The sequence below is a fragment of the Heterocephalus glaber genome, unplaced genomic scaffold, assembly GCF_053883595.1.
Source record: "Heterocephalus glaber isolate CG9 unplaced genomic scaffold, H.glaber_assembly_v1.0 deba00001461, whole genome shotgun sequence".
Classification (NCBI taxonomy): Eukaryota; Metazoa; Chordata; class Mammalia; order Rodentia; family Bathyergidae; genus Heterocephalus; species Heterocephalus glaber.
The window spans coordinates 30498005-30517917 of NW_028258308.1; the positions used below are offsets into that span (position 1 = coordinate 30498005).

At 36.2% G+C, this 19913-nt stretch overlaps 1 protein-coding gene across 1 annotated transcript in view; it reads left to right on the forward strand.

Moving 5' to 3' along the window:
• The first annotated feature begins 1318 nt into the window (after positions 1-1318).
• Positions 1319-19913, forward strand: part of Tnks (tankyrase) — a 185393-nt gene continuing 166798 nt past the window's right edge. Inside the window, exon 1 of the mRNA XM_087217230.1 lies at positions 1319-2039. Within this exon, the coding sequence (XP_087073356.1) occupies positions 1367-2039 (673 nt within the window). The 5' untranslated portion in view covers positions 1319-1366. The remainder of the gene's footprint in view (positions 2040-19913) is intronic.

Consider the following 19913-nt stretch of genomic DNA (forward strand, 5'->3'; position numbering starts at 1 on the left):
ACAAAATTTTATGAAAATGATGTTAGAGTTATAATTTGTAACTTCAGATTCCAATTAAATGCCACTCATATTATGTTCCTGATCTTATTGCATCTAGTTAGTTGTCCCCCAAAAGTTACCCATTTATTGACATGGGAATAGTGACATCACATGAATTATATTTAATAATGAACACGAGAAATAAAAATTTACCGCTTGGCTTAATATCCTGTCTGACCAGTCTAAATCTGACTTTCTTAGGACGTAGATCTCCATTTGTGTTCACTCCTGGAATAATGCTGTTTGTGTATACTTCTACAATGCTTATTTTACTGTTAGACAGTATGTATGAAATGGAGACCTCACTGAGATCGTGCCATTCATGGATACATCTCTTTTGATTGCAGACAACAACAAAAAAGCAGATATAGGAAGTTGCTGAAAATGAAACCAGAAGGTACAGATAGGCACAAGTCAAATTTTATGTCTATTTGGGAAGGATGAAAGAAGAGGAGTGATAAGAAAGGAGGGGGAGACAGGCTAAGCTAAAATAAATTCAAAAGACATATACTCATAATTAGCCCTAATTAGTGATAAAACTACAAACAATAAAATAGGAGAAAAATCATAATGTTAATAATTAACATTTGTTGAACTGTTATATCGTTTTTATAGGTGGGAAACTGAGACGCAGAGTGGTTGGTCAAGTAGTGTGATCAAATTACACAGCTGGAAGGTAGCAAAGTTTGAATTCTAATCTGAAACATTTTTAAAATGGAGGATTAATAAAGTACACAGAGGATGAAAAGATTTAGAAGAAAGGAACAAAAGACCGAAGGAATAACTAGAAAAAAGATTGTATTTTTTAAAACTCCCAATGGGCTAATTAGTTGTGTATTATTGACAGTGCGTTTTGTTTATGTTAGCTCACGTAATCTCGTTAACAACTCTGAAGTTAAGTACTATTCGTTCTAGTATTTTTCAGACGAGATCACTTAATAGAGACTTGAACAGAGTTACACTTCAAAAGCTGACTTCTGCAGCAAGATAAGGAAGGCAGTAGGAGACTTTGAGACAGAACGGAGCAGGACGGGACAAGCGGGTTCAAAGTGAGGAATTCAGGAAGTTTTCCACTTGGGCAGAGGCGGGTTCTAGCATTCAAAACTCTCCAGCCGGCCTGTCAACGAATCACAAAGCCCGCCCTCAGCCACAATGCCACGCCCCCTCCGTTGAAAGTTGTTTCCAATACTTCCCTCCTTCTCTTTGACTCCGCCCACCCCGCCTCGTTATCATTTCCTGTGCGCCTGGCGCTGATTGGTCTAGAGGTCGGAAGTGAGGGCGGGCGGTGGGGCCGTTGCCGCAGTGACAGTGCTGGGGGAGTCCGAAGATGGCGGCGTCGCGTCGCTCTCAGCATCATCACCACCATCATCAACAACAGCTCCAGCCCGCCCCAGGGGCTTCGGCTCCGCCGCCACCACCTCCCCCACCTCTCAGCCCTGGCTTGGCCCCGGGGACCACCCCCGCTTCCCCCGCGGCCGGGGGCCTGGCCACCTTCCCCTCCCCGCGGCATGGCCTAGCGCTGCCGGAGGGGGATGGCAGTCGGGATCCGCCCGACAGGCCTAGATCCCCGGACCCGGTTGACAGTACCAGCTGCTGCAGTACCACCAACACAATTTGTACTGTATCTGCCGCTACTGTGGCCCCGGCGGCTTCTGCTTCATCTGCCATTGGGGTCGCTCTGAACTCAGCCGGCGGTAGCAGTAACAATTCACCGTCGTCCTCTTCTTCCCCGACTTCTTCCTCATCTTCCTCTCCATCCTCTCCTGGATCGAGCTTGGCTGAGAGCCCCGAGGCGGCCGGGGTTAGCACCACAGCAACATTGGGGCCTGGGGCAGCGGGACCTGGGACGGGGGTCCCAGCAGTGAGCGGGGCCCTACGGGAATTGCTGGAGGCCTGCCGCAATGGGGACGTGTCCCGGGTAAAGAGGTTGGTGGACGCTGCAAACGTAAATGCAAAGGACATGGCTGGCCGGAAGTCTTCTCCCCTGCACTTCGCTGCAGGTCAGAGACTTTTGAATTGATGGTTAAGCGTTTGGGGATGGGGGTCAGGTGGTCCGACAGGGAAAAGAAAACAGGTTATTGTGAGGGGATAAGACGGGGGCGTGGTTATGGTTCTTTAGTACCTCACCTGTAGACAACAGATTCCTTTCTTAAATAGCATCTGGGTGATGGGGGCGTGGAAAGGGGACGTGTGAATTCATTCTTCAGTGATTGTACGGTACCTATTCCAAGACTCTGTAGTAGTAGTCTGTGGACATATATAAACTTTTTCAGTTATGAATGTGAGAACTTTAGTAGCTTGAGTGTAGCTTTGTTGTTTGTATGTTTGTTTTGGTTTTATTTCTTGAGGACAATTCAGACCAAAAGAAGTTTTAATGTAACTCAACAAGTGTCTGTTGTAGTCTTAGTAACTCACTGAAAGACATACATGGAGTTTCTGAAACTCCCAATCTGCTTGGGGAGACCAAAATATACCTAAATGAAGCAACTGGGAGAAGCTTTCAAGTTGTGGGGACTGCTATTAACATTGTAAAATGCAGTTTCCCGATCTTAGTTGCCTGTTTTCTCATGGGCAAAAATGATATGTAAGAGGATTCGTAAGATTTAGGATTTAGTGAGAAGTACTGTATCTGCCACGTAAGTTCTTCAGAAAAAGTGCAAATCCCTACATTCTTTCTGAACCTCACTTTTTTTTTGGCGTTGCCGTTTTTATAAAATATAGAGAAATATAAAACAAAAACAAAGGCCATAAACTTACTGCCCATATATCGCTTCCTGATGTTTTTTGGAGATAAAGATAATTGCATTAAGGGCGTTACATTAGAAGTGTGAACTTTATATGTACATTATAAAACTCAAATAAGACAGATAGGAAATGGCACTCCCCAGACACATCAAATATAACACACCAAAGGTGCCCTGTGTTAAGTTTCTTGCTACGTTTCTAATATCATTCCTTCAATTTGTTCTGTTAATAGTAAAACATATGTTTAGAACTCTAATATATTTAATTTGTTTCTACTACAACTCAGCAGATATTGGCATTCTCATTTTACAGATAGTAACAGTGAGACCCATGTTGTTTAAATAAACCCAGATTTACTCAGGAAGTAATGAGACTTGGATGTGAATGCAGGCAGTTTGATTTTAGAGCTTTTTTTTTTTTTTTTTGGTACCGGGGATCGAACTTGGGTCCTTGCACTAGCGAGGCAAGAGGCTAAATCCCCGGCCCGATTTTAGAACTTTTGAAATCAAATTTAAACTATCATAACCTAAACCTGGGTTATGGTCACTTTTCATTTTTGTGAATAATTACAGTACAGAGTTTCTGATTTATTCATTGTTTTGGGGAAGAAGTAATTGGAACCTCTAGACAAGAGTAGCTTTCACGTAATTTTTAATACAGGCCATACTTAGAAATACATCTTATGTTGTTATACACATGCAACTGAATTGAAAGTTTCAGGAAACTAATTTCTCTTACACATATGTTGTACTCTGATATTTTATGTTATATTCCATTTCAGTTTTAGTAATGATTGTGAGCCATAAATTTGGTCACAACCAGTGTCATGAGAAACACAGGAAATCATTATGAGGTCACTGGGTCTATTCTTGATTTATAGATGGCTACTATTAGGAATGTAGTGAATTGAGTCATAAAGAGACTTTTATCTAACTAGTTACTCCAGAGTCTTGCTTGTTTTAAAAGAAATGCCATTTCTTTTTCTTTAGGCTAAAAGTCCTAAGCCTGCTTTTATGAATCAACCAAGCTTGCTTACTTTTGCATTCTTTATTTCAAATCTAGTTATCTTAACACATTTCACAAATCTTGACATTTCTCACTATACCTTTTTGTAAGAAATCACCAAGAAATGATAGCTATATTTATTTGTGGGTTAATTTACTTATTTAGGATTAGTCACACATAAAATAGTACTTATCTTCCAAATCACCGCTTGTGTTTGCACAAATTTCTTTTAATTCTCTTCTAGTTTTATGTGTACCCAAATAAGCTAGAATACAAACAGTAGAACCACCCTGTAATTTATGTTTTGAGAACCTTTGAACTGGCCCAATTGTGGAAAATAGACAAAACAATGATAAAGTTCTCCATGATATAAAAACACAACATCCTGTACTCAGTTTATTACACTTTTATGATTGTATACATAACCTTAAAGTTTCGTTAAATCTAGTTTCCATCAGGTATACACTTGATCATAGCCAAAAGGCCGAGAAGCGATCCCATCAGGTATAGATTAAGTAGTTAAAAGCAATTCTTAGTTGACACTTAGCTGGTTATTATTATAGTCATTGAATTGTCATGAAATAGCTGTTCTAAAGATAAGAAATCAGTACAGTCCCTTGGATGGAGAAGTTTCAAAATTACAGTTAATTTGTTTTGCAAATATTTAGGTGTAAAAATACTGACAGTTTTTAAATGGCAGATAGTCTATACCCTTGTGGAGCTTACTGTATAGTGGGGATTTCTAAAAAGCAACGACAATAACAAACAGCCACAGAGTGTGTAACCTTGAGTGATAGGAAAAGTACCTTATACTGTCTTTTGGAATAATAGGAATAATAGGGGATGTTATCTTGGGTTTGGAACATTAGGGGTTTTGTTTTGTTTGTTTTAAAGTAGGAAATGTAAAGGGAAAGCCAAGGTAAGCAAATTATGGAATGTTAACTAATGCTTTTATGTAAAAATGAGTTTGCAGTTCAGTAGCATGAGATGAAACCATTTTTGAAGTCTTCAGAAATGATATTAAATCATATTTAAGTCCTTGTGACTTTATGTTACCCTAACAGTAACTATATTCTTTCCAGTAGTAGAATTAAAAAAGAGAACTGTATTAGTAATGCATTCATCCTATCCATAATTAGGACATGAACTTCAGTGTCCATTGTTGATAAAAGTTCTCAAAGTACTTCTAATGCCTTCATAGGACGATCATATCAAATTGATCCAGTATTTTCTTGTTGGCTAGAGTTTATGTGAGACTTTACTTTTTACAAGTAGGATCCTTGATCCTGCTTTTCTGTTGTTCAAAGTACAGCACTCAAAGGGCTTTTTAAATAGTACCAATTTCAGGTGATATTATCTCTTTAGTTCAGTTCCTCACAGTGACATAGTTTTGGAAAAGGACCAGTATAATTCTGATAAAGTCCCTTTTCAAATTTCTGAGATCTCATAGTACTAACTTTAGGTAGAAAAATTTTGAAATAGGCTTCTGGTAGTTAATTAACATTTGACTTGGCTTATGATATGAAATATGAGGTATTTTAGTATCAAAACTAGCAAAATACAGAATCCAGTTCCATCTTCTTTTGAAGAATACACTTTGCCCTACAGAGGCTGCAACTGACCCTGATTTTTCAGCATGACCATGCTTGCTTTCTTCCCCTCTCACCAATGCAAATTTTAACTGTGGCCAACCAATGAATAAAAAAAATGGATCAGAGTGTTTCAGTGCTGGAGTGGGAATCATTTTGTACTTTTTATTGTCTGACAGGGTCCTTGACTATGCTTTCAAGCAAATGTCGTGTCTTGGGGCCTAAGAGTCTAATGTGGTAACCCTTGAAAAAAAAAAGGACTAATTTCACAAATATCTTCCTAGACCAAAAATTGCTGATGGCAGATTAGATTATCTTTCATTTAATGTTTTCTTAAAGTCTTATACTTTCCTTAAGGAATATCCAAAAAGTTAACATAGAACTTAAAGTTAGATGTATTAAGTTTACCTTCTGCCTTAATGCTATCACTCTTTGGGAAAAGGTGACTTACGGAATAAATTAGCTATTTATAAAATGATACACAAATATATCTCTAATAGTTAAAAGTTGATAACAAGCAAACTGAAATAGTAGAATGTTTACATAAATTATAACATTGTACAATTTCTATTAACATACTATCTACTTATATATTTGTCCACTATCAGTCTTTTTAATGCATGTGAATTACAGGCATCTGTGCAGCTGCCCTAAATACACCAATATACATATCATCTAGAGTTCAGTATTTGTTGAAGACTTATTAGTGCAGATCTTATGATACATTAACTGAGTTTTGAAAAAATGCAAACACCTGTACAACTTAAACCCTTAGAGAAAATTATTACAACCACAGAAGGTTCCTGAATACCTCTTACCTTTTATCCTTTACTCCTGCCCCTCAAGCAACCACTGTTTATTTCCATGAATAAGAGTTGCCTGTTTTAGCTGGGCATGGTAGTGTATGGATTGGGAGGCTGAGGCAGGAGGATCTTGAGTTCAAAGCCAGCCTGCGCAATTTGACAAGACCCTGTCTCAAAAAAGGGCCAGAAGTGTAGCTCAGTGTGAGGTCCCTGGGTTCTATCTTTAGTACTGCCATCACATACACAAAAAGAGTTGCTTGTTTTAGAAGTTCACATAAATGGAATCAAACAATATTTCCTCTTTCTGAAAGATTTCTTTTGTTCAGCATAATGTTTTTGATGTAACATGTATCAGTAGTTCCTATTTACTGGTCAGTAGATTTCATTGTATGAAGATGCTATAGTTTATCCCTTCTATTGGTAAGACTCTCACATTGTTTCTCGATCTGGCTATTATGAATCAAGCTGTTATGAACATTCTTAAAAGATTCTTCTTGTGATACAGATTTTCTTTCTCTTGTACAAATTCTGGGGACCCCTGAAACGTTACTGGAGACCTCTGCAATAGACTCCAGTCTCCTATTCAGTGTAAGACACAGGCCTGAGGAAAAAACTAAAAGAACTAAGAGAGACAGAAAGGGGGGCACCAGGATGACCAATGTACGTGCAATGGACAAAGGTGCTGGCCAGTCCAAGCCACTGATTTTTATTGGTAATCAATTGGGGTACAGGTGAACTACGTGTGAGGATGCGCAGTTGTGTGGTTTCTATGGAAACTAATGTAAGCAAGGTTCATAAAGGAAAAAGATAAAGCATTCTCGAATTAGGAACAGAACAGACAAAATATATGGTTGTAATTAGAACTTTGTTTTTCTGGTTAAGAAGGTTTTAGTTGTGGGAATGAAATATAAGTGTGAGTTACTCTGACCTCGGAACATAGGCTTTGGCTGGACTTGCTTCTCAAAACAAGCCAGTTGTGGGGTTAACTCTTCACAGCCTACACTGCTTACAAGCTTGCTTTGGGCATAATCAATATTGCAGTCTCCTGCAGACAAATACCTAGTATTTGGTTGCTGAACATTTTAGGTAGTAGGTAAATGTCCTGATGTTAGCAAAATTCAGTTCCTCAAAGGTTATTGGACTGAGGTATACCTAAATTTCATAGGATAGGTTACAGTATGACAATTGACCCCAGTCAAAACTGGCAAGAGGGTGAGCAAGAGAGACTGTCCAGAGCCTCCTTAAAATCTCATCAGTTTTGTTGGGTTCTGTTTATAAGAAGAACATAATAGGCCCAGGCCATACTCAGTGGGAGAACATTACACAAAGATATAGTACAAAGTCACTTGTTGTTTAATGGCAGGCATTTATTTTGAGAAATGCATCATTAGGTGATTTCATCTTATGTGAACAGCAGAGTGTGCTTACACAAACTTCCATGATGCAGTCTAATTCACACCTAGGCCATATGGCGTAGTCCAGTGGTGGCGAACCTATGGCACATGTACCTCAGCTGGCTGTTTATTATTGAAAGCTCTAAAAGGTTTGCCATCACTGGTGTAGCCTACTGCTCCAGTGCTTCAAGCCTGCCCAGCATTTTACTACACTGAATACTGCAGACAACTGTGATACAGTGATAGGTATTTATGTATTTTAATATTGAAAAGGTCCAGTGAAAATACTATATAAAAGATGACAAATGGTACACCTATGTAGGGTACTTACAGGAGTGGAGCCTACAGGATTGGGAGTTGTTATAGTTGAGTTGGTGAATGAGTGCTGAGGGAATGTGAAGGCCTAGGAATTACTTACTGTATGCTACTATAGACTTTGGTAGCACTGCATATTTCAGGCCATACTAAATTATAAAAGTTTTTGTCTTCAATGGTAAATTAACATTAGCTTACTGTAACATTACTTTATAAACTTTGAATTTTGTAAACTTTTGACTCTTGTAATAATACTGAGTTCAAAACACATGGTACAGCTGTACAAAAATATTTTCATTCTTTATACTCATAAGCTTTTTTCTATTTAAATTTTTTTAACTTAAAAAGAAATCTTTTAAATCTTTTTGGAAAAACTGGATACAACCACAGACATTAATTTGCCTAGGCCTACACTGGGTCAGGGTCATTATGACTGGTTTTCACCTCAGCATATTGTCCCACTGGAAGGTTCTTAGGGGCAATATGAACGGAGTGCGTCTTCTAGGATAATAAGGCATTCTTCTGGAATCCTCCTCAAGGACCTGCCTGAGGCACTTTTACAGTTTAAAAAAAATAGGAATATATATTCTAAGATAATGATAAAAATGAGTATTAAAACAGTAGCATAGTCATTTATCATTACCATCTAGTATTGTGTACTGTACATAATCATGCTACAGTTTTATAGAACTGGCATTTTATAGTTCTGGCATCACAGTAGGTTTCTTTCCATCATTATCACCACAAACATAAGGGTAAAGTGTTGTTTTATTGCCTGTGATATCACTAGGTGATAGAAATTTTTCAGCTCCATTATAATCTTATGGGATCACCATCATACATGGGATCCATCACTGATTGAGCTGTCTTTATGCAGCTCATGACTGTACCACGAACTGGAGATTACTGGGGAATGGGTGGTGTTCTTAAAAGCTGCTTTCTGTGTTGACTTTGTTTTCCAGGGTGTTTTGTTTTTGTTTTTGTTTTTGTTTTTGTTTTTTTGTGATCCTAGGGATTGAACAAACTTTTGCACATAATCCCAGCACTTTAAAAAATCATATAATTTATACACACACACATACACATATATATATATACATGTATTTTTTTTTAATTAAAATTTTTTTAGACAGGTTTTACTAAGTTGTTTAGTTGCCCAGGCTGGCCTTGAACTTGCAGTCTTTCTTCCTCACTCTGAGAGTGCTGGGATTACAGGAGTGTGCTACCACTGCCAGCTATTCTCTGGTTTCTTAAGCCAAAACTGGAAATCATTATTTTTGTTTGGCTCTAATCATTGGATCAGGCATATCCAACATATTTTAGGGTAATGTATTTTCATTATCATTCTGTTTAAAATATTTTCAGATTTCTTTTGTGGTTTCTTCCTTGACCCATGGATCATTTAACAATGTGTTGTTCAATTTAAAATTCTTGGAATTTCCTAGATATACTATTATGGATTTCTAATTTTAATGTGTGACCAATGGAGATACCTTGTATGATTTCAATCCTTTCGTTTTTATTGGGGCCTTTGTTTTCTGGCCCAGCATTTGCTTTATCTTTGTGCATGTCTATTTTTAAAAAGAATATATATTCTGCAGTTGTTGTCCTATTCTGTAAATATCAATTAAAGTAAGATAGTTGATAGTGTTGTTCAGATCTCTTATGTCTTTACTGATGTTTTAACCAGTTCTATTCAGTTGCTAAGAAAGGGGTTAATAACACCGTATTTTTTTTAATTGTATCTACTGTACTTCTTGTATTTTTTAAATTTTTATTTTTTTATTTTTTATTTATTTTGTGGCACTGGGGATTGACCCAGGGTCTTGCATGTGCCAGGCATGTATTCCTACACATTTTTAAGCTCTGTTGTTGGGTATAAACATTTATGTGACTGTGTTATATTAATCAATTTGGGCTGCTGTGAAAGTACAATAGACTGAGTAGCTTATAAACCACAAAAATTTATTTCTCATTCTTCTGGGGGCTGGAAGTCCAAGACCTGGGAGGGTTAGCTCTCTTCTGGGTTGCAGATTGCCGACCTCTTACTGTATCCTCATAAGTTAGAAAGCAGAGAAAGAGAAGGAAAAAGGGAAAGAGTGTGTGCACATGAGCACTGCCTTGTTTTTTCTTCTTATGAACACACTAATGCCATTTATGAAGTTCTACATTTATGAACTAATTATGTCCCAAAGACCCCACCTCCTATTACCATCACACTTCAGGTTAGGATTTCAGCATAGGAGTTTTAGTCCATAATATGTCTTCCTGAAGACTTGACCCTTGTATCAAACTTTTAATCATCATGAAATGTTTCCCCTTGTCTCTAGTAATATCCTTTTGCTTTAGAATGTTTTATCAAATATGAATTTATCTACATACCTTTTTTATGCTTGCTCTGTGCATATTTTTTCCAGTTATTTGCTTTCAGCCTATCTGGGTCTTCATAAAGTGTGTCTATTAGAAAGAGTATATATTTGAATGGTGCTTTTTAAAAGATTCTGTCTTCATCTACCCTTTTAGCTAATATCAACACTTCCAATTCAAATTCAGAACTATAGAATTTTTACTTAACCTCTTCTCTCTTAACATCTATACATCATTTCTTCCAAAAAGACTTATAGTTCTCAAGGACCTAGGGGATTATAGAGTAAAATATTGCATAATTATTTATCTGCCTCATCCTGTACTGTGCACAGTCTCAAAATAATAATATGTACACCAACATGCTTACTGAAGACAGAAATGTCCTTGCCTATGTCGCCCTTTTGCTATATCATTTGTTCTCTGAGAGAACATAGCCATTACCTGCTTTATCTTATGAACATCATTTAGCTTTATTGTAGTTCTACAAGTGTTTTATGGTAGATAGTCCCTAAAGGTGGCTACTATATATTCTTTTCCTTTGTTTATAGGTTGAGTATCATTTAAAATACTTGAGACCAGAGTGGTCTTATTTTGGATTTTTTCAGATTTTAGAATATTTGCATATATCTTTTTACCATTTTAAAAATTTACCATTTTAACCTTTTTCATGTGTACAGTTGAGAGGATCAAGTACTTTTCCCATGTTGTATGACCATCACTGTCTATCTCTAGAACTTTTTCATTGCTCTAAACAGAAATTTTGTGCCTCTTGAACTGTAACAGTCTATTCTACCCTTTCCCTTGCCCTTAATAATATTTACATACTCAATCCTTTAAAAATTCATATCTTCATTTTTTAAAAATTAAAAAAGTTTTTTTCTTGTCTGTTTTTCATAAGGCAGGAGTTGAGAAATTTTATGTAAAAAGCAGAAAGTAAGTATTTTAGGGTTTGTGGGGAATTTGGTCTTGGCCATAGTTACTTAGCTTTGCTTTTATACCATGAAAATGTCTATAGATCATACATAAATTAATAAGTGTGGTTGTATTTCAATAAAATTTTATTTACAAAAATATAAATGAAGGGCCAGTTTGGTGTATGGGTTATAGTTTGCTGACCCACTTATAAAGCATTATTTGTGGTAGTTTTTCACTTTTGTATTCTTTTTGTTTAGCCTTTTCTTGAAATAATTTTTTTTTTTTGGTACCGGGGATCATCTTGGGTCCTTGCATTTGCGAGGCAGGCAGTGGAACCACTGAGCTAAATCCCTGCCCCTGAAATAAGTTTTTTTCTTTTGAATTATTTCTTGAGTGTATTGAAGTGATTGAAAATGATTTTACCTCTTTTGGTGGCTTCTGGTATATATTGGTCTGTAGGGATGGCATTCTGCTCAAATTCTTATGAGCTTTGTATGGATTTGACCTCAGTTTTTTTCCATTACTCATTTTTGGAGAAATTAATTTCTTATTAATTTCAAATATAAAACATTAGGATCCAAGATGTTAAGAGTAATTCCCTTTTTATTTTTTTTCCCATTGGATATGTACTATGCCCTAGGATAAATGTTTTCACAATAAGGATTCCAGGATTATCTCATATTATAGTAACACTTAAAATATAAAATGTCATCATTTTGTGCCTCAGTTCATGTAGGTACATGACAGCTTCTACAGATGTTTAACTCAGAGTTACTCTGCTAAGGTCCTTTATAAATAAGATCTCATCCTGATAATCTGTTTACACAGAAGTGTTTTTGTTAAGTTTATCCACTCACCTGCCTTTTCTCTCCATATACCCCCTTTCCCTGAACAAATTTGAATAGATGTTCCTTCCTGACCTCAAGTGATTTTTTTTTTTTTTAGTTAAGAGGCCAAAGAAATGTAGCTGGAAAATAGAAAGCACATTATCAAATGCCATGTTGTGTTCATAAATATGTTAAAAATTGGAACCTTAAGCTTAGGGCCCAGAAGAAGAAAAGTAATCAAAGAATGTAAATGGTTCTGAGAGAATATATTTTATTACACTATTAGGTTTTGGAATAAACATCAACATGCGCCTTGTGGTGAAGTAAGGGGAAAAACTCTGGAATGTTCTTAAATGTAATAGCCTCCTTTTGGTTCAAAGACAAAATAATCTTTTGGGTTATTGATGAAATGTGCAGTAGATATAATTGAAGAGATAAATGTCTCTTAAATATTTATTTTTCTCATATGTCAGCCTCCTTGAAGTTACTTTGCCCTGTGTTTCATTCTTCTGACAGATAGGCTCAGGAAGTTAAGAGGTAACCCTGATCTTGGGAGACCAGGAACTGTACCGTGTGCTGTGGTTTGAATGTCCCCTCCAAAATTCATATTGAAATGTAATTGCCGTTGTAACAGTGGTAAGAGGTGACACCTTTAGCAGGTGATTAGTGCTGTTATGTGGGAGTGGTTTAGTGATCTGCGCAGTGGGTTACTGATAAAAAGGATGAGTTGACCCAAATTCTTTGCCTTTGTGCCATGTTATGAGGCAACAGGAAGGCTCGCACCAGATGTGGCCCTTTGATCTTGGACTTCCCAGCTTCCAGAACTGTAAGCCAAATAAATTTGTTTATCATTTAAATTTTTATTGTTTGCAGTTGTGGTCTGTTATAAATGCAGCAGAAAATAGGCTAAGATACCATGAGTTGTTAATGTGAGTTCCTAATGAGAATTGAGTAGGAACAGTCAAGGTGAGTAGGGCTTGTAGTGTGAGGACCACTGAAGCCTCTGCTTGTGGCCATTGTGTACTAATAAAACAAGCAAAGCATACACAAGAAGGGCACATGGGGAAAGGGGCAGTTTATTGTTGAATTTAAAACACTGTATATTGGGGGGAAAAAAAGAATTAAGTAGAATGGATTTCTCCTGAAGTGTAGGTGCTTGGGATAACTAATTTAAGGCCTTAAAAAAAATCATTTTGATTTCCAGTAATTGAGGAAAGTTTTGAGTATTCATTTTTGAGGGCTCATTGCTTTAAGGCTTCATCAGATTTTCAAGATCACTTTTCCCCACAGTGAGTTGCTGCTGGGTTCTTTTGCTGAAACTTGTTCTTCCTGTTTGTTCAGGTAACTGTTTAAAATTAAAGCAGCCTGAACTTAAACCTTTTACTTTCTTTTTTTCTTTGAAGCTGTCTTTTTGGACAATTTGTTCTTCATTCAGTTTAAACACATGAACCTTTTTTTTCTTACATGGTAGAAAAAGGAGAAATAAAATGATGCAAAATATCTTCTCGTCTTTTCAGTGTACATGCAAAACTACTGGTTGGTGGCAAGTGGCTTTTTAGTTTGTTTGTTTAGATGCGCCACTCTTTTTCTCTGTTGTACCTTGGTTTTTTTAGTGAAAAAAATTGGGTAATTAGCAGGTAATTTCCCTAAACTACAAGGCTAAACTAATAAAAAGATGTTTTCAATTTACTGATTCACCAAAATACCTTAAAGCTATAGTCTGTACATCATCAATTATACAGTTGTTTAAAAATAAATGAAACCTAATGCCTAGTGAACTACACTTGTGAAGGGCTAGCTGAAGTATTTGATGAGTAGATATTTGAAAAGATCAGATGCCTCTCTTGCTCTGATATATTCACAATCAGGTGTACTGTTCTCCTTTTCCAATTGCTAATACATAAGATTGCAGTGAATGAACATGCTTTGACTATTTTTCCAATAATGCCTTGCAAAGAGAGGCCAAGTTGTGTTTTTCCTCTTTGCAGGAAAATTTTCTCTTTTTTGAAAAAAGTTCTTTTGAATTTTTAGAGCAAGTTACCCCTCTCCCCCCAAAACAATACTCACAAAAATATACAGTGGAAATATGTAACTATTATTTGGCATTTTATGAAAGAAAATACATTTTTGAGATTTATAATACAAGAACTTCAATGTTTAATTTATAATAAGAGAACTTCAATGTTTAATTTATAGAGCACCTATTAGGTGCTCTATAAATATTTGATCAAGTGAACACTTCTCATTTCTGATCTTCTGATTTTTTAAAGGTATAAATAATAATTTTTATGTATTAGTCTACTTTGTCATCAAACTTCAAGGTCACACAGCTGTTAAATAATAGGGCACATTTAAACCCTCATCTGCTTGCCCTAGAATCATTTGATCTCTGCTAGTCAAGTAGAAGGTTGATAGCAATGAGAAAGAAAATCTGTTTCTCAAGTTATTTTTAATTTGGCAGTTGTTATTTTCCAAATTCATTTTCTCTTAATAAAAGTAATAATGTAAATTTTAGAAAATACAGGAAAAAGTGGTTCATCATCTTACTAAGGCAACTGGTAGTGATTTGAGTGTATTTCCCTTTAGCTCTTTTCCTAGGCATGTAAAGTAAAACTTTTTAGTAAGTAGGGTATTGGAGCATTTGCAGTTACTAGGATAGTAGACTATCGTTTTTTCAGTTGTTTTATAAACATAAAAATATGATTGTAAGTAATCTTTGAAGAGCCTTTAAATTACATAGTCTATATTAGCAACTCTTTCCTTTGAAAGAGTTAAGAAAATCTTGACGATAACTTTTGCTATGTCTTCTGACTCAGAAATAAGTCAAACTAAGAAATTTTTAGAACATTAGATAAAACGTGAGAGAGTCACAACAATTTGAAAGTATGTAATTATACTGAACTGTACCCTTAAAATTGTTAAGATGGTAAATTTTAAGTAATGTATATTTTGCCACAGTTCAAAAGCAAAAAGAGGGGATGTCATAGTGCACATTTTGGTCTCTTCAAGAGAACTCATTTCTTAATATTGCGAATGTGAAATATGGAAAATTATGTATTCAATAGAATGAAGTTTAGCAATTACGTTGAGGGAGACACATTTCTGAGAGTCACTAGTTCTCTGGCAGTGTGAAATAAGGCATTAAAGAAGTGTTATAGAAATTTAAATGAACTTCATGAAACTTGCTTCATTAGCAGTCATGGGGAAAATTCCTTACTATATTTTACTCTCTTGGTCTGTGCTTCTACAGGATTGGAATGAACCCTACAGTTGTATAGTTAATTCAGTTACAGCATGGCAAATAATGCTCTAAAGAGCACGAGGAGGAGAATGGCATTATGACCCATCCTTGAGGAAGTTTGTAGTCAAAATGCACAGTTCTGTAAACTTTTTGTTCTCAGGACTCTTGTACTCTTAAAAGTCTAATGGTCCCACCTACCCTTAGGTGATATGTTCCAAGACACCGCCCCCCCACAGTGGGTGCCTGAAACTGGATAGTCTATATTTAAAAAAAAATACATATATATATATTTTAAATTTATAAATTAGATACACTAAGATTAACAGAATAATACAGACATTATAGCAATACAGTAGTAAAAGTTAAGTGAATGTAATCTTTCTCTTCTCTCAGAATCTCTTTGCTTATTAAGTTGATAACTTTCACCTTTCAATTAAGGGAAGCCCTTTAGTTTCTTTTTGACATATCTTAATTGCCAGCATCATTGCTCTTGTGCTTTGGGGCCATTATTAAATGAAATAAGGATTATATAAACACAAGCTCTGGGATACTGTGATAGCTGAGATGGCTAATGGGTGGTAGTATATATAGAATAGATACTTTGAACAAAGGATGATTCTTGTTCCTGAGCAGAAGAGAGTGGATGGCATGAAATTTCACAACACCACTAATAATAATGTGCAATTTAAATGTGTAAGTTGTTTATTCTTGGAGTTTTCCATTAAATATTTTCAGACTATGACCACAGATAACCGAAACTGCAGAGAGCTAAACTGGATAACTGGGGATCACTATAACCAAATGAGCTATTGTTAAGTGGGTTATACCTGTGGAGATTTATTATATTAAAAATTAAAATGGAGAAATAAAAATAAACTCCATTATAAATTAGATTAAATAATAATTTTAATGAAATGAAACTTAATGAGAAGAAAGGCACTATTTTATGTTTTGTGTCTGACTTGCTGAATTCTCATCATGTTCTACCTCCCATCATTATTACAGTATATTATATGAAGTATATAAAGTAAATCTTTCTTCAAACAGATAATGTAACTGGAAAAGGAAGGACTATTTTAATACATTTCCAGATAATCATGGGTTAACTCTACTTCCCACTGCTATGATAAAATACCCGAGAAAATCAACTTGAGGAAATACTTATTGTGGCTCATGGTTTCAGTCCATGGTTACCTGACACTGTTGTTTTTGGGTCTATGGTGAGGCAGAACATTGTGGCAGGGGCTGTATGGTGCAATAGTTGTTCGTCTGACAGCATTCGGACCAGAGAGCAAGGCGAAGAGGCCAGGTCCCCAACATACCCTTGCGTGACCCTACTGACCTACTTCCTCCCACCAGGGCCCACCTAATGTTTGTACCACTTCCCAGCAGCACCACCAGCTGGGGACCAAGCCTTCAACACCTGCACCTTTGGGGGACATCTCAGATCCAAACTATAAATGTGGCTCTTTTTCTTTGCTATACTCAAGCTTGATCATGTAATAGTTTACTAAAGGTTAATTGCAATGTGGAATCTTAAGCCTTATCAGTGAATTTTTAATGCTTCTGCTATTTCAAAATGTTGATCTGTTTTACACAGTTGAGCTTATACATAATGTGTGTTTTGACCATGTGGAAAATACTGTTTTAGGAAGTATGGAAAATTTCCATATGTTAACACATTTCACTTTATAATAAAAATAATAACATAAAATAATCACATTTATTAACATTACCATCAGGCTTAGCAGAAAAATATTTTTTGGCACTGTTGAGCTTATGATGGCAGATACAAATGTTATAAAATTCAAATTTTTGCCAAGCTTAAATTATATCATTGGGGAGAAATATTGTTAGATATTTGGAGTGACAGAGTCAATTTGTTCATCCTTGATAAAATGTCTCCCAAATATAGAGATCATACTGAGCTCAAACAGTTGCATACATGTTGTTCTTCAAGACATTCATACTTTGGTATGCACCGGAAGTGCTTAGTGCATTTCTCATTTTGTGACAGTAATATTAAGACATGGGCTCAAGCGTTGGAATTTAATAAAACTAATGTTAACATTTTCATGAAGGGCAGTCTTAAGTGAAATTGGCTTTTTTTTTAATACTATGAGAGCCTTGGTAAAGAATACAATGACTAATAGTACTGATTGCTGTCAATGTCTTGGTTCATGCTAAGGTGTCAGCAGTTTTACCTACCCTTACTTTTCTATTATTATGAACACCAGGAGTACCTTTTCCAAATGACCAACACATGATGTCACAAAATCATGCATTGTCAGTGTTGACAGTGAAAAAGGCCAAATCATCTTAGTGTTATTTTGCAAATAGTTTTAACTTCTTAGACCTCTAGATTGAGTCTAAAGGACCACCTGGGGTCCGTGGGCCACACTTTGAAAACTGTTGATCTAATTGGAGTTGTTCCTTATTTTGAGAATAATGAAAGATATGAACATTCTCCCGGGAAAGATAAATACCAAATTTTACATATAGACTTCCTGAAGCGATTTGTTATTGTTTGTGTCTAGATGTCTCCAAAGGGCCTCATTCTGTCATAGGTGGGGCTTCTGGGAACCGATTAAATCATGAGGTGATATACTTGGCTTGCTGTTAGGAGCTAGGGCCTGGTTGGGTGAGGCAAGTTGTTCAGGCTATGACCTAGAAGGCTAGATCTCCCTCTGCCTTTCCTCCCTTTTCTCTCCTTAGGAGTGAGCAGCTTTCTACCCAGGTCCTTCTGCCATGCTGTTGCTGTGTTTAAGCCTACCTAATATGGACTGAAACTTCTGAACTGTGAGACAAATCTCTCCTTCTTTAAGTTGAGGGTTTCTGGTATTATGTCCCAATAATCAGAAAGTGACTAAGATGCACTTCAGCCATGGTTCTCCAACTTTGTATCTTGAGGGCTTGTTAAAACTCCTGTTGCTGGACCACATCCCCAGAATTTCTCTTTCTGTTGTAATGTGGTGTTGATACTCTTTGAGGGCAATGATTCTTAACTTGAAACCAGTTATATCAAATCACTGATACAGGGATAGAGCTTTTTTTTTTGTCTCCTCTGATGATTTTCATGTACAGGTCAAGAATCATTGAGGACATAAAGAACTCAGTTAAAACTCCCAAGTGGGATTAAGAATATTTATACAAATTTATTAATTCAAAAGCATTTGACAGCTATTCCTCATTACTTGTAAGCTTGTAATGTGGTTTTTATATCTGACAGGAAACTGGCCTGGTGTTCCTGAAATTATAGAATTATAAGGAGCTTTGGGCTCTGAGTATATGAAATGAAGTGTAATGTAAATACTAGATTTTTTTTTTTTGGTACCAGGGATTGAACTCAGAACCTTGCACTTGTGAAGCAGGCGGCGGCACCACTGAGCTAAATCCCCAGCCCAAGTATAGTGTAAATACTGAGAGCTTATAGTAAGATAGTGCTCTACAAAGGGTGTTCGAAAAATGTTTAAATAAAATTTATTTTGTAAAAGACATTGCCATTAATCCCCCTTAAAATACTTCCCCTCACTTCAGACACACTTATCCCATCATTCTTGCCACTTTCTGAAGTAGCTCTGGAAATCCTCTTTCCTGAGTGTCTTTAAGAGGTGTGATTAAAAAATATGGTGAATTCTGCTTCTGAGTGCCATCCAATGGAAAGATAGCCTTGTAAAAATATTGCAGTACACCTCGTCCACCTTATTCAGTGGATCTGGCACTGTTCAACTTCTCTCTTCCCCAAAGTCAAAATGACCATGAAATGTAAATGTTAAGGACATGGAGGCAGCCACAAAGAGGACTTCCAAAACTGCTTTAGAAAGTGGGAAAAACAATGGGATAAGATAGTGTTCAAAGTGAAGTGGAATATTTTTAGGGACATTAATGGCAATGTGTCTTTTACTGTAATAATTTTTAAATATAAACTCATTAAATTTTTTATTTAAATATGTCATATTTTTATCACACTTCATATAATCCTAGAGTTTTTGCACATATTATTAAACTTGCTTTTCTAAAAAGGTTCTACTAGCTTATATTCCTAACATACCCTGGACCATACCAACAACCATAATTTCGTAGTTTCCTTTTTGAACCATAGTTTGTAGTTTCCTTTTTAAAATACAGTATATACACAGAGGTGTCCATAAATTATTAAGTGTAGAGCAAGATGAACTTTTAGAAAATGAATACACCTGGCTAACTAGTGCCCAGCTCAAGAATCAGAACATTGTTGATCATCTGGGAGCCCCTATTGTATGTCTTTTGAGTGACTAGCCCTTCATTATCTATAGATTGGTTTTGTCTGTTTTGAACTAGATATAAATGATACTATATAGTCAGTGCTATTTTGCGTGAGAGTCAACTATCTCATACAGTTGTGGTTCATTTATTGTTGTATAGAATTCCACTTACAAGAATGCTAATACCTATTTTGCTGTAGATGAGCATTTGCATAATTTTGTGTTATTGGTCAGCCTTCTTGTTTCTGGGACAGGAGGAGAGGTGTGTTTGCCTTAAAGTTTCAGAGGTTTCATTCCATAGTCTGCTCTGTCTAACACAGAAACATCCTGGTGGAAGGGTATGGTGGAGCAAAGCTGCTCACTTCATGGCAGCCCAGAAGCAGGCACAGGGGAAGAGTGCCAGAAAGGAAGCTGCCAAGGACCATTTAC